This window comes from Salmo salar, chromosome ssa01 (assembly GCF_905237065.1).
Source record: "Salmo salar chromosome ssa01, Ssal_v3.1, whole genome shotgun sequence".
In the NCBI taxonomy this organism is placed as follows: domain Eukaryota; kingdom Metazoa; phylum Chordata; class Actinopteri; order Salmoniformes; family Salmonidae; genus Salmo; species Salmo salar.
In genome coordinates, this window is record NC_059442.1 from 30,691,134 (window position 1) to 30,705,508 (window position 14,375).

Genomic DNA, 14,375 nt, shown 5'->3' on the forward strand with positions numbered 1-14,375 from the left:
CTGTGAGTATAACAGAACTCATATGGCAGGCCAAAACCTGAGAAGATTCCATACAGGAAGTGCCCTGTCTGACAATTTGTTCTCCTTCTGTGACATTTTCTAAGGCTTCCATTGGCTCTCAGAAGGCGCCAGAAAGCGGAATGACGTCTCTGCAGTCTCTGGGCAAAAAACAGGAGTTTTTGTGAGTGGTCAGGCAGGGAACAATGACACTGGGGTGCGCGTCCACGAGAGGACTCCATTTTTTTTTTCAGTCTTTGAACGAATACAACGTCGCCCGGTTGGAATATTATCGCTATTTTACGAGAAAAATCGCATAAAAATTGATTTTAAACAGCGTTTGACATGCTTCAAAGTACGGTAATGGAATATTTAGAATTTTTTTGTCACGAAATGCGCTCGCGCGTCACCCTTCGGATAGTTACCTGAACGCATGAACAAAACGGAGCTATTTCAAAATAACTATGGATTATTTCGAACCAAAACAACATTTGTTGTTGAAGTAGAAGTCCTGGGAGTGCATTCTGACGAAGAACAGCAAAAGTAATCCAATTTTTCTTATAGTAAATCTGAGTTTGGTGAGGGCCAAACTCGGTGGGTGTCAAATTAGCTAGCCGGGATGGCCGGGCTATCTACTCAGAATATTGCAAAATATGCTTTCGCCGAAAAGCTATTTTAAAATCTGACACCGCGATTGCATAAAGGAGTTCTGTATCTATAATTCTTAAAATAATTGTTGTGTATTTTGTGAACGTTTATCGTGAGTAATTAAGTAAATTCACCGGAAGTTTGCAGTCGGTATGCTAGTTCTGAACATCACATGCTAATGTAAAAAGCTGTTTTTTGATATAAATATGAACTTGATTGAACAAAACATGCATGTATTGTATAACATAATGTCCTAGGAGTGTCATCTGATGAAGATCATCAAAGGTTAGTGCTGCATTTAGCTGTGGTTTTGGTTTTTGTGACATATAGGCTTGCTTTGAAAATGGCTGTGTGATTATTTTTGGCAGGGTACTCTGCTGACAATCTAATGTTTTGCTTTCACTGTAAAGCCTTTTAGAAATCGGACAGTGTGGTTAGATTAACGAGAGTCTTGTCTTTAAATGGTGTAAAATAGTCATATGTTTGAGAAATTGAAGTTATAGCATTTATGAGGTATTTGTATTTCGCGCCACGCGATTCCACTGGCTGTTGACTAGGTGGGACGCAAGCGTCCTGGAAGGTTAATGACTTCTCCAAAAGCTAATTGGAGTAAGGAGTCAGCTAACCTGGAGTCCAATCAATGAGACGAGAATGGAGATGTTGGTTAGAGCTGCCTTGCTCTTTAAAAAAACACTCACAAAATTTGAGTTTGTATTCACAAGAAGCATTGCCTTATGTGAACCACGCCTCGAACAAAAGAGATCTCAGAAGACCTAAGATTAGGAATTGTTGACTTGCATAAAGCTGGAAAGGGTTACAAAAGCATCTCTAAAAGCCTTGATGTTCATCAATCCACGGTAAGACTAATTGTCTATAAAGGTTCAGCAATGTTGCTACTCTCCCTAGGAGTGGGCGTCCTGCAAAGATGAATGCAAGAGCACAGTGCAGAATGCTCAATGAGGTTAAGAAGAATCCTAGTGTCAGCTAAAGACTTACAGAAATCTCTGGAACATGCTAACATCTCTGTTGACAAGTCTACGATACGTAAAACTGTCACGCCCTGACCATAGAGAGCCCTTGGTTCTCTATGGTGTTTAGGTCAGAGCGTGACTAGGGGGGTGTTCTAGTCATTGTATTTCTATGTTGGTGAGTTGTATGGTTAGAGGCAGCTGGTAATCGTTGCCTCTAATTGGGGATCATGTTTAGGTAGCCTTTTTCCGCACCTGTGTTTTGTGGGATATTGTTTTGAGTGAGTGCATGTAGCACTACGGTACTTCACGGTCGTTGTTTGTTTCTTGGTTTGTTTAAGTTTCACTAAAATAAAGATGTGGAACTCCAATCATGCTGCGCCTTAGTCCGTCTATCCTAACAACCGTGACAAAAACGCTTTCATGGGAGGACACCAAGGAAGAAGCCATTGCTGTCCAAAAAAAATCATTGCTGCACTTCTGAAGTTTGCAAAAGTGCACCTGGATGTTCCAAAGCGCTACTAGCAAAATATTCTGTGGCCAGATGAAACTACAGTTGAGTTGTTTGGAAGGAACACACAACACTATGTGTGGAGGAAAAAAGGCACAGCACACCAACGTCATAAACCTCATCCCAACTGTAAAGTATGGTAGAGGGAGCATCATGGTTTGAGGCTGCTTTGCTGCCTCAGGGCCTGGACAGCTTGCTATCATTGACGGAAAAATGAATTCCCAAGTTTATCAAGACATTGTGCAGGAGAATGTTAGGCTATCTGTCCGCCAATTGAAGCTCAACAGAAGTTGGGTGCTGCAACAGGACAACGACCCAAAACACAAAAGTAAGTCAACAATAGAATGGCTTCAACACAAGAAAATACACCTTCTGGAGTCCTGACCTCAACCCGATTGAGATGCTGTGGCATGACCTCAAGAGAGAAGTTCACACCAGACATCCCCAGAATATTGCTGAACTGAGACAGTTTTGTAAAGAGGAATGGTCCAAAATTCCTCCTGACCGTTGTGCAGGTATGATCCACAACTACAGAACATGTTTGGTTGAGGTTATTGCTGCCAACCAGTTATTAAATTCAAGGGTTCATATACTTTTTCCACCTTGCACTGTGAATGTTCACACGGTGTGTTCAATAAAGACATGAAAACGTATCATTGTTTGCAAGTTATTAGTTTAAGCAGACTGTGTTTGACTATTGTTGTGACCTAGATGAAGATCAGACCAAATGTTATGACAAATTTATGCAGAAATGCAGGTATTTACAAAGGGTTCACATACTTGTTCTTGCCACTGTAAAACACAGGAAAATCTAGTTTTTGATTGCACTTGGCCTATAAGGGCAAATGTACGTATGCAAGGGACCTACCTTATTAGTGGTTCTGAAATGGTGTCTGGTTGTCTATCTACAGACAATCAGCTAGAGAAAGATGAATCTTATAGGAACAGCAGATTCAGCTCCATCGATAAAGTGTAAACACATCAAATCAAATTCAACAGATTTTATTTGATTTCCAGAGCTACGGTCAACGGTAATGAGCGGGAAAACTGAAACGTACGGTCAAATTCCAATGCTATAAAGAGGACAAAACAAAGATATTGGTATAAAATACTTTAATAAATAAATGGATTGTTCTAAGAACAAACACAAATTCCACTAACAAACCAAGATGCAACTGCTCTTTTGTACAAAATAATTACAATGTTCTGCACATTCAGCCCATGCTCTGGGGCTAGTGGGATTATGCTGACTGGATATTGGTAATGATTTGAATTCCTTTATCATCAAAACATTTGAAAGACAGTTCTTGTCAGAGAATAACAATATCAAACTGTAAAGAACAACAAAAATCCTTTTCACTACCACCGCTGAGGTAATGCTCAATGGGTTCTCTTCCTGTCTTAGTGCAGAAACAGGATATAATACAAACACTGGACAACAACCACAACAACAACAATAAAACTTGTTCCCTTCATTAGACCAGTACTGAAAGCAGAAATCCAACGCACCACTGCAGGGCTTGGTAACTGAGTGCTGCTGAAAAGCAGCAGTGTATCCATCAGGCTCCATCCCAGACAACAATTAAACCATAGGATTGATCTGATAATAGCCTTGAATTGAATTGTAGTTACTCCTGATTCCGACCTAAATCCCGATAATGAAAGCCTGCTAGCACTGTTTCTGTATCAGATCAACCTAACCCCTCCATGCACTGGTACACCCCTGCAATATAATAGGACATTCTAATACAGTAGCATAGTGAATGGGACATGGTGAGCCAGCATTCATTAGGGAAACTCCCAACAGATAGCTCCTACTAAAGCAGCAGACGAAGACAAGCCTAGAACTAGAACTAACAGCTCTGCTTACTCACAATTTTGTGTTGTAACAAAATAAAATCATAAAGCAAAACAAACAAGCACTTATAATCATTTGTTTCTGTAAGTGGGACCCTTGATATTGTCCATAAATCTGTATAAAACCAGCCCTACTAATAAAACGGAATGACATCATAAAAAAAAAAAAAAATCTTACTCTTTAGAATAACTATAATAAAAAGGGTCACTTAAGTTACTAAATTCAAATATACACAGCCATTTTTTATATTTACATATATACATTGTTCAAAGAAATACCTTTATGGTGATATGAAGAGTTGTGAAAGGACATATTTTCCCTTTATATTAATTATTAAGTTCTGGATAAATGTTTTGAATGAGATGAAATAATAAAAGGACTGAAGGCACTTTCTACCAAAGCAAATAATAAAGCATCTAGGCTTGCAGGAAGTGGTAGAGTAAAATGCATGTTAAAGGGATATACTGTACATAAAATCTTTAGAAGCATTGACATGTCATGGAAAATATGTTTATGTTTATAAACTAATGCTGATGTCAGGTGTTATATACTGCTTATAGCTTTCAAAAGGGTCATATATATATATATATATATATATAACATTTTACATAATTTTACTTATACAAATGACATTATTATACCAAGAGAACAAAGGCCCACAGTGCGGGTTAAGGCAGATATGGACTAAATGCACTAGTAGTAATGTAGTAGTATGACAGCTGCCATTCAACGGCTCTCCATAGTCCTCCAATGGCAGTGCTCATGCCAAAGTCACATAATACACAAACTGCTCAGTGACATGCTGTGAAAAGAAGAGCTCTCCTTTAAAGGGAGCGACAGTTTGTAAACAAAAAAAAGAAAAGAAAAAAAAGGTTTCCTTTTTCCTATTTTCAACAGTGTGATTTAAACTGAAATTCAGGTCTCTTTTTGTTGCTGAAATGTTCATTTGCAATGCTTTTAGTAGATAAGAAGCCTCCATGTTGCAGACAAAGAATGTAAAATTAAATGTAAAACGTGTCTGAAATCTTCACTATTGGTGCTTGTGTTTTTCTATTAGATGGAGACATTGTCCTTAGTTTGAGAGGTCCCACCTCTAGGCTTTGCTCATACATAATGGTCTTTGACGTCTTCACTGACGTTGGCAGTGTTGAGGTTTTTACACCGGTTGTCTTTCGGGCTGTATGCTGTCCGGTGGGGGGGTTTGACAGGGGCACTACGCGTCGTACAGATCACTCCCCCTTTGCCCATCTCTTTGTCCTGCACTCCTGCCAAGGAGCACTTTTGGGTGGAGAACTTGTCTAGCTCCATCCCTCCCCTCCTCAGCTCCTCCTCCTCTTCGTCCTCCTCCTCTTCTCCCTCAGCCCCGTCACACGTCCGGTCTGGAGGGCTCATGAGTTTCTTACATTCGTGCTGAATGTCTTTGCCTCGGTTGTCTTTGTGCTGTGGCAGGCTGACCCTCAGCGGCTCCAGCTGGTTGTTGACGGTGCTGTCCTCCGCTGCAGACTCTCTCTCACGCTCTTTCTTCCTCTTACGGGTCCACCACACACACACCACGATACAGAAGATCCACAGCACACTGAACACCACGCACAGCACTGGCACCAGGTGGTCTAGAGACAGAAAGTCCATCAAATTATACTTTACTATCATGTATTGTAATGCTACCTAATCAAAGCACAGTATAAGAACATGCAGACAGTGAAACCAAGTCTAGTCCGGTCACTTACCCACAGACTGGGGCATGACCTGCGTCTCCACTTTGACCTCCACCACGGCCAGCATGACAGTGCTGTTGTGGCGTTTGGACAGGGCACCGACGATGGCACTGGCAGCCTCCTGGATCTGACCACGGTCTCCATTCTGCTCCTGACCATCCTGATCATACGACTGGAAGAGAGGGAGAAAGGAGGAGAGTTGGTAAGTCAACACAGTAGAGCACCCCACACCCAGCGGGTCTAGTTAATTGCCTAATAAGTGGACCAGAGAGTCCATGGGGAGCAGAGGGAGATTAGCTGGATGCTGTGCACTTCAATTAGGAGGAACAATGGAGAACAAGCAGAGATGTGGCTCCCTGGTGATCCCTGGCTAGCTAGTCAGTCAGTAGCCAGCCAGTCAGCAATACTCCTTTTTCTGGGTAAGCAGAAGTTCATTCATTCGCACACACACACCCTCACCACTTTCTGAAATTTAACAGCCTATGAGCTTCAGAGTGGACTACAGGCCTCTTACTGAGAACTCACATATAGCCCGCTGGATGGGACTACTCTGCCAAACCCAGATCCACAATACATATTAGGTTGAAATGATGTGACTTCGTGTTCAGTTCACTTTGAGATCAAGACTACTTCATAATGGTCTAAGAAAGCACAACTAACATTTGACTGTAAGCCTGATAGGGGCTAAGGAGTTTCATTATTGAACTCGGTACAAAGCTACCAGAACGTCAGACGCACCACTCCTTTTCCTGTACGTCCCCAAACATGACTACATCACAAGAAAAGGCCTAATCCCCTCCATTAAGGGCTTAGTGCCCTGTAGCGTCTGATTTCCCCTGTGTCTGACTGGAGAGCAGAGCCTGGGTGGCCACGCCAGTCCCAGAGAGAGGGAGAAAGTGAGAGAGGGAGGGAGAGAGACAGGGAGAAAGAGCGAGAGAGAGAGAGGTATTTCATATACACGGTCTATGAGAAGCGAGGGAGGAGCGACTGCATAGTAACAGTAAGGTGGACCAAAGTAAAGCTAAACAGCATCCAGATGTTCAGGCAAAGAACGATGCGCTTCAAAAGGCTCCACTTTTACAAGTCTACCCTGGAGCCTATTTACAATGACCAATTAAGTGTGTGATTTAATCAAGTGAAAGACAGAAAGAACCTAAAGGGGCGTGGTCCTCAGGGCTAACTGAAAAAGAGATGGGAGAGAGACTATTCTTGCAGGCGACAGTGGGAGGTGAGGAGGTAAGAGGGGATCATTGGCAGATGGCAACAGCTCAGAGTCTGAAGGTGGGGGGCTGAGGTGGGATAGGAGTGGTGGGGGATGTCAGGCACTCACCATGGCAACCTCCACGGCGTCACTGTTGGAGTAGGACAGGTCACAGAGAATGAGGAGCGTGCAATCCTGAGCCAGGGTCTGGGCGATGGGAAGGTACCTCAGCTCCGAGCAGATGTTCTCCACAGTGGTGCCCTTTGATTAGCAAACACACACACAAAGAATGATAAGAGATAACCATTAGCATTTTCGGCTGAAGTGGCTGCCAGCTCCTAGCTAATTCCATTCACTTGAATTCTCAGGTAAAGGTTCGGGGAAGGTGTTGTCGGAGATTCAAGTCTAGTAAAAAACATCTGCAACTGAGATGTCTTTTTTAAATGAAATCTCTCATTAAATGTCAGGTGATGATGACGTGTATCCCACCTGTGGAACTTTGTCTCTGTTAAAGATGAGTGTGATGCGGGCACAGCTGTTGTCCAGGTAACCACTGTTGGGTTCACACTGGGTGTGGAGGGGCGGAGGGGGGTCGGGGGTGGAACACACGCCCCACTGGTGGCAGGGCTTGGCGAAGCAGGTGAGGAATTGGTGTTCCACACATTCCTGTCCTCTAGGACACGGGGAACTACTGTCTGGACCGGCACCACCTCTCTGCAGCAGGCAGGGCCGTCGGCCACACCGTACCTGTACACACAAACAGAGTTCATGGAGGCAGCTCACACACACACACCGTCACTATGTGTAATAAAAGCAAGTCTCACCTTAGAACAGCGCACAATGCCGTTGACACACTGGCAGGTATTACACTCCTCCTCCCATCGACTGCCGTGAGGGAACTGCAGGCCGGAGTAACGACAGGCCTTCCCGATCCCTATGACTGCAGAGAGGAGAGAGAGGAGCAGGTTTAGGACTAAGGCAATATCAGGCTCAGTCCTTAGAAACTCTTCCTAGCACGCATGAGGTCAAAGGAAGAACGTTCCTCCACTACATGGATACAGTAATAAAGGTGTTCTCTCTACACTCTTAGAAAAAAGGGATCCAAAAGGGTTCATCAGCTATCCCCATAGGAGAACCCTTTTTGGTTCCAGGTAGAACCCTTTTTGGTTCCAGGTAAAACCCTTTTTGGTTCCAGGTAAAACCCTTTTTGGTTCCAGGTAAAACCCTTTTTGGTTCCAGGTAGAACCCTTTTTGTAGAACCCTTTTTGGTTCCAGGTAGAACCCTCTGTGGAAAGCGTTCTACATGGAACACAAAAGAGTTCTACCTGGAACCAAAAAGGGTTCTTCAAAGGGTTCTCCAACGGGGACAGCCAAAGAACCCTTTTCGGTTCAAGAGAGCACGTTTTTTTCCTAAGAGTGTATAGCTGCAGTGTACTCACACTCTTGGCAGTGAGGCCCAGCCCGGCCCAAGGGACACACACAGAGGAAGCTGTTGATCTCATCCACACAGGTAGAACCATAGGCACAGGGCGATGACTGGCACTCATCTATGTCTGATGAGGAAACAAGAGGACATTACTATACACATATCTCTAGTCTACTGCAAGGCACCTAGCTAGAATATCATCACAACAGGGGATAGGATTATTGGTTCTCATGTCTGGCTTCCCCACGTGAAAAATAGACCTTCTCTGAAAAGGGGGAAAGGAAAGAGGATTGTCCCTGAGAATGTAAGACTGAACTGACCTGTATGCAGAATACAGCTGACCTCTCCTCACAAGAGAGGTCGGAGGTTAAGACAGGCTTCCTAAAGGCTTCCTAATCTGTCCCTCACAAACAATCAGCTCAAACTCCCCCCCCGTCCCCTTTCACCCCTGACCCCTCCAATCTGACCCCCCACACCCCTCTGGTTCCCAGGGACTCACTGATCCGGCAGTCTGGTCCGGCGAATCCCGGGGCACACTCACAGCGGAACCAGTTCACGCCATCCACACAGACACCACCGTTATAGCTGCAGGGAGGAAACAGAGCCACACATCAATACGTCAGCCTATCCCATAGGAAACACTGGCACAGGTGCAGCAGCATACACAAGCCTGAAGGCTCAGACTACAAAGAGAATACATTCACATTCTCAGGTCTAGATCCCAGCAGCAGAATCCCAAGGCAAGGGACTAGAGACTGTGGTCTCTAAAGCTGATCCCTTATCAATGTTCAGACTTCATATGTAAATCCCAAACTGACCCCATACTGTGCTCGCCCTATACCCCCTGCTACCCAGCCCCCCTCTCCTGCCTACACTGCCCCATGCTCAGGGGTCAGCGGTGAAGAATAGGGAGAGGGGCGTCTCTTTCCACCCCACTGCCCCCCTGTGCTAATCCCCCTGTCAGTCATTGTGGTGGCGGGAGCCTTTGTCCACTCAGCCCCTCTGATCCACGGGACCATGGAATACCCAGCTGTCAGGCCCTGCAGTGTTCTGTAGAGGAGTCAGGGATACACACACTTCCCCTTTCACACACACACCTTCACAGAACAAAGTTTAATGGGAAATCTCTGAGCATTAAATTAGATTTCTGAGATGAGCGGTGTGTGGGAGTCATGTGTTCCTGTTTTAAAACCAGAACACTGAGGGAATATGATCTTCTATGGGTGTGTGTGCTACTGGACAGGGAATGGGAAGAAGGCTGGGACTCATAAACAGGTCTCATCACTTGTAATAGAATCAGTACAGGAGCCAAGAAGTTTAAAAGAATTTTACAAGTATTTCAGTTTATTTAATAAATTCAATTTACCAGGGTTGAGGATTGCAGTCATTTGCATCTGTCAAGAAAGGGGATAACACAGAATTAAAATCAGTGTGTTAGTTTATGATTATAACCTGGATATAGTTCAGTATATGGTGCCTTACTGTGAGCACATGTGGGCCCCTCCCAGCCATCCTTGCAGATGCAGGTGTAGGCATCACCCCCTCCAACACAGGTCCCTCCATTCTCACACGGGTTAGAGTCACACGTGCTGTTCTTGGCTGGCAAGAGAAATAAAGTATGATGAGTTTAGAACCTACATTCACAAAACATATAAGCAATAGGAATCCTATGGAGCATATGGACCAGAGCAGTCTATTGGACTCTTCCTTGAACGACATAGGCAGAACCGTGCAATAATGGTTTCTCACCTGTGTTACAGGTGCTGCCCCCCCACCCTGAGAGACAGGTACAGCGGAAGGTGTCCCCGTGGTCGAAGCACGTCCCCCCATTACTGCAGGTACTGGAATCACACTGGCTCTCACGTGAGTGGCAGGTCTTGCCTTTCCAGTTGTCCTGGCATTGACAGTAGAAGTCGTTGAGCAGGTTCACACAGCGACCTCCGTTCTTACAGGGGTTCCTACTGCACTCATTCACATCTGGAACACCACCACCACAGATCAGTTAGAGAAACACACACCATGGAGAGGTACATTAAAACCACCCAGGGACACATACACACATGTACACAAAACACACACACACACACACACAAACTTACCCATGTCACACAGCATGCCCTCCCAGCCGTCAGGGCAAAAGCACTTGAAAGAGCTGATCCCGTCAATGCAGGTTCCTCCATTCTTACAGGGAGGCGGCACACAGTCGTTTATGTCTGTGAGGGAGGAGAGACATATGGAAGAGAATGTGGAGGATGAGAAAGACGATGATGATGATACTCATACAGTAAGTCAGTGGTGTGTAACAGTAAGGACCAGGATGTTCAGTCTTATGGTATGATGATGGTGATGATTATGACGATGAAGTGTGATGATGATGGTGTGTGTCTGCTCACTCTCGTGACAGTATGTTCCAGTGAAGCCCGATTCACAGGAGCAGGTGAAGTTCCCAGCAGGCTGGCTGATGCAGCGTCCGTGTGGGCCGCACACATTGGACGAGATGTGCCACACTCCTTCCCGTGTGCCATTGGTGGCCACGGCGACAGTACAACTGTCAATCACTGGGATCAAAACAGAAGGAACGACAAGAGAATGTTGGTGAGATAGGCCGGAGAGGATTGGGTTGAAATGAGGGTTGGTCTAGAGGTTGACCGGAGGACTGAGCAGCTTAAGAGCAGGTTTCAGTTTAGGCTAGACAAGAGAACTGCCTGGTTAGCACTTTTACAAGGGGTTGAGTTATTGGAGTTGAGATGACAACAATAGGTTTATAGATTGGTTTGTACCTTCACAGGGATTTGTCTTACAGTGATCCTTGAGCTCAGAGCAGGTCTTGCCCTCATAGTCGTCATGACAGGCACAGTAGAAGTCATCCATCAAACTGTGACACTGGGCCTTGTTCTGGCATGGGTTAGGGCTGCACAGGTTGCTCTGCACCTATGGATGGACCGACGGAAGAAAGGGTGGATGAATGGATAGACAGATGTATAAATAGATAATGGTTGTGTATAAAAGAGAAGATCTGACTTGTCGAAGGTCTGGGAAGGACTATAGCTCACCTCACAGGTGGTGCCAGTGTACCCATGTGGGCACTCACACATGAAGCTGTCCAGCAGGGTGTGACACCTGCCCCCGTTCCTACATGGGCCGCTGGCACAGCTGTTCCTCTGGATGTCACAATGCCGGCCCACAAACCCCGGTGAGCAGGCACACACGTAGCCTCTTTGCCCCTCCTGTACGAAGCGTAAGAAAAACCCATGTCACTCAGTGGCTTTGATACCCATGATGTTAACCATAGATTTACTATTAATGGAGGGCATCAAACATGGTGGCTAGATTGCCTTATTAAATACAGTTTCCCACCTTGCAAGTCGCTCCATTCTGACACTGTCCATGGCAGCTGTTGACATCTGCAGAGGTGAAAAGAGAGAACTTACAAATACAGTACAACAGATAGGACAGGGGAACATGCAGGGGTAGCATGCATGTGACACACAAACAAAACATAGAATGTGCAACTTGGTTAATGCTTCAAAGAAACTATCAAGATGCAGGAAGACATGATGCCGTTGGTTAAAGTGCATGCAGTGGAAGCCAGTGAGGTTGACAAAAACCTTCAAAGAGATCTACAGGATGTGCTTCTCATAGCCATCTAAAAACACGATCCATGGATCTAGATAAGCATTGTAGGCCATAATAAAGCAGAAAGCCTGAGATAGAAACAGGACAGTAGGCCAGTGGCCCAAGTAGGTGACAGAGCTAGCTACAGGCAAAGGGGACAGAGGCACATGTTTGATTGATACTGACTGATGTCACAGTTCTGGCCGGCCCATCCTCGAAAGCAGGCACAGTGATATCCACCAATCAAGTTTTTGCAAGAGTAAGCATTGAGGCAAGGCTTCCCCATACACTCATTAGCGTCTGCGGAGTGGAGAGAGAGATGAGACAGAGAGAGAGAGAGAGTGAGAGAGACAGAGACAGAGACAGAGACAGAGACAGAGACAGAGACAGAGAGAGAGAGAGAGAGAGAGAGAGAGAGAGGAAAGAGATAGACCTAAGAGCCAGCATCCAAGCCCCACCACCCAGCAGATCTCTACAGTGCAAGGCTACACCTGCCTTTAGAGAACTTTCTCAACTCGGTTACATTTGATAGCATTTTTTGCCATCCATTTTGCTGGCTCTGCCTCCATCCCTGACCATTTATTTTAGTTCCCTATACTATTTCTGAATGGACCTATTCTCTGACATCCAGAGCTCTCCCAGTGGTCAGTTCACAAGGCAATGGTCACTAATACCCTCTCCCTGGACTGACCAGAACATAACTGCTTTCCCTCAGAAGTGAGGAGCACCTGTTGGGCTGCGGACACCCGACACCCCTCTCTCAGGTACCACTCGCTCGCTGAAAGGGGAACCGCCTGCGCGCTGAAAATAACGGACAGCGTAACACAAGACCCGGAGCTTGTGTTCCTCCCTCAGCGTGTTTACAGGTTATAAAGCGTTTACTCTCCACTGAGCTAAACAGTGGTGGGGTGAGGCTCTGCTCTTGGTGGAGACTAGAGTACATACTTTTACCCCAGTCTGTAGCCAAAGATAACCCCCTGTCAGGCTATATCAGTCCCCAAGGCTAGCTGTTGCCAGGCTAGGTGTTATTTATAGCTTTACTCAAGTCACCTGGCTCGGGTTACACATAATGTCCAGCTTTCTACATGGACATGCATACACCAATTTGAAATTAGTATCCACGCCATAGTACTAGTACAGGCTCAACAGGGTGAGAGACACAAACAACCAGATACTAGACGAGCACAGATTCCTGGCATACGATGGAACAACAAAAACACATCACAACATATCACAATCACTTCAAATCAAACACGTAATTGAATTTAGCATGCAAACTGTCTCAAATGATGCTCCTCAGGACATAATGTTCTCCACATTTGGACATGCTTTGCTCCAGTTCACCCCCCCCCATCAACTCTCCATTCCAGGCTTACCTATCTGGCAGGTCTTCCCAGCCCACTGTGGAAGGCAGAGGCACTCAAATCCATTCTCCATGTCGATGCAGGTCCCACCCTGAGCACAGGGGTTGGATGCACACTCGTCCGTGTCTGGAACACACACACAATGACGTTAAGCCTCAGCTTTGTAAAAACATGGGGGCACACACACTTTGGGAGGGGCAAGATCGTGACTCACTCACCTTTAGCGCAGGTGGGCCCTGCCCAGCCTGCAGGACAGTGACACTCAAACCCAGATGGTACCTCGTGGCAGGTGCCCCCGTTGGCACACGGGTTAGACACACAGGCGTGTTCCGCTGGAGATAAGTGGACAGACAGGTGAAGAGAGATGTGTCAAAGTGACAGACGACATGGATAGCACAAATATAATTAAATATACTATCAAACTATCAACCCTAGGAAATTGGCACTGACATAATTGAATTTGTGATCTTTGACCAGTTGTTTGAGGAGTAATGACTGACTCACCTATCTCACAGTTTTTTCCTGAGTAGCCGTCAGGACAGGCACAGTTGTACTCATCTGGCTCCGTGTTCATACACGTTCCTCCATTCTTACACGGCTTGTTCGTCCCACAGTAGTTCAGATCTGGAGAGAATGATACAGGAAGGATTACATTTACACTTTAATGGTCTCATATGAACACATCCAAAGGTTTAAGATGGTAAACGATATGTTTGAATATAATGTTATAACAAGACTTCATAGGGTCGGACATGAAGACATACAGATGCCATATCTTCATCTTGTTGTTGCAGGAATTTCTTGTGTATTCAAGGTTTTAAAGGGCTTCTAAAGTTTGTAATTTCCACTTTAAAATGTCAGACTTGATTTGCACTAATGAAAAATGTATCAAACCATACATTAATTATAATTAATAAAACAATGAACATTTCCTGTTGCTGCGGGATTATTTTCCGGCTGTAGCAAAATGGCTCAAATTAAGATCCTACCTCTGTACTGTTACACATTGCTAAATGTAGTCTCTCCATCTCCTCTCCATCCTGTAACTCTGTAAGTGATATCCTGTTTCTAG

At 45.1% G+C, this 14,375-nt stretch overlaps 1 protein-coding gene across 2 annotated transcripts in view; it reads right to left on the minus strand.

Annotated features, from left to right (window-relative positions):
• Nucleotides 1-3,222: 3,222 nt before the first annotated feature.
• LOC106599208 (protein jagged-2) overlaps nucleotides 3,223-14,375 on the minus strand; it is a 28,670-nt gene continuing 17,517 nt past the window's right edge. Inside the window, exons 7-25 of one of the 2 annotated variants that reach the window (XM_014190331.2) lie at nucleotides 13,808-13,927; nucleotides 13,522-13,635; nucleotides 13,316-13,429; nucleotides 12,126-12,239; nucleotides 11,682-11,728; nucleotides 11,378-11,551; nucleotides 11,105-11,255; nucleotides 10,718-10,882; nucleotides 10,424-10,537; nucleotides 10,074-10,301; nucleotides 9,807-9,923; nucleotides 9,691-9,718; nucleotides 8,824-8,909; nucleotides 8,338-8,451; nucleotides 7,723-7,838; nucleotides 7,388-7,645; nucleotides 7,028-7,159; nucleotides 5,710-5,869; nucleotides 3,223-5,592 (exon numbers count right to left, since the gene is read on the minus strand). In XM_014190331.2, the coding sequence (XP_014045806.1) occupies nucleotides 5,087-5,592; nucleotides 5,710-5,869; nucleotides 7,028-7,159; nucleotides 7,388-7,645; nucleotides 7,723-7,838; nucleotides 8,338-8,451; nucleotides 8,824-8,909; nucleotides 9,691-9,718; nucleotides 9,807-9,923; nucleotides 10,074-10,301; nucleotides 10,424-10,537; nucleotides 10,718-10,882; nucleotides 11,105-11,255; nucleotides 11,378-11,551; nucleotides 11,682-11,728; nucleotides 12,126-12,239; nucleotides 13,316-13,429; nucleotides 13,522-13,635; nucleotides 13,808-13,927 (2,858 nt within the window). In that variant the 3' untranslated portion in view covers nucleotides 3,223-5,086. The remainder of the gene's footprint in view (nucleotides 5,593-5,709; nucleotides 5,870-7,027; nucleotides 7,160-7,387; nucleotides 7,646-7,722; nucleotides 7,839-8,337; nucleotides 8,452-8,823; nucleotides 8,910-9,690; nucleotides 9,719-9,806; nucleotides 9,924-10,073; nucleotides 10,302-10,423; nucleotides 10,538-10,717; nucleotides 10,883-11,104; nucleotides 11,256-11,377; nucleotides 11,552-11,681; nucleotides 11,729-12,125; nucleotides 12,240-13,315; nucleotides 13,430-13,521; nucleotides 13,636-13,807; nucleotides 13,928-14,375) is intronic. The other variant, XM_014190333.2, reaches the window with a different exon arrangement.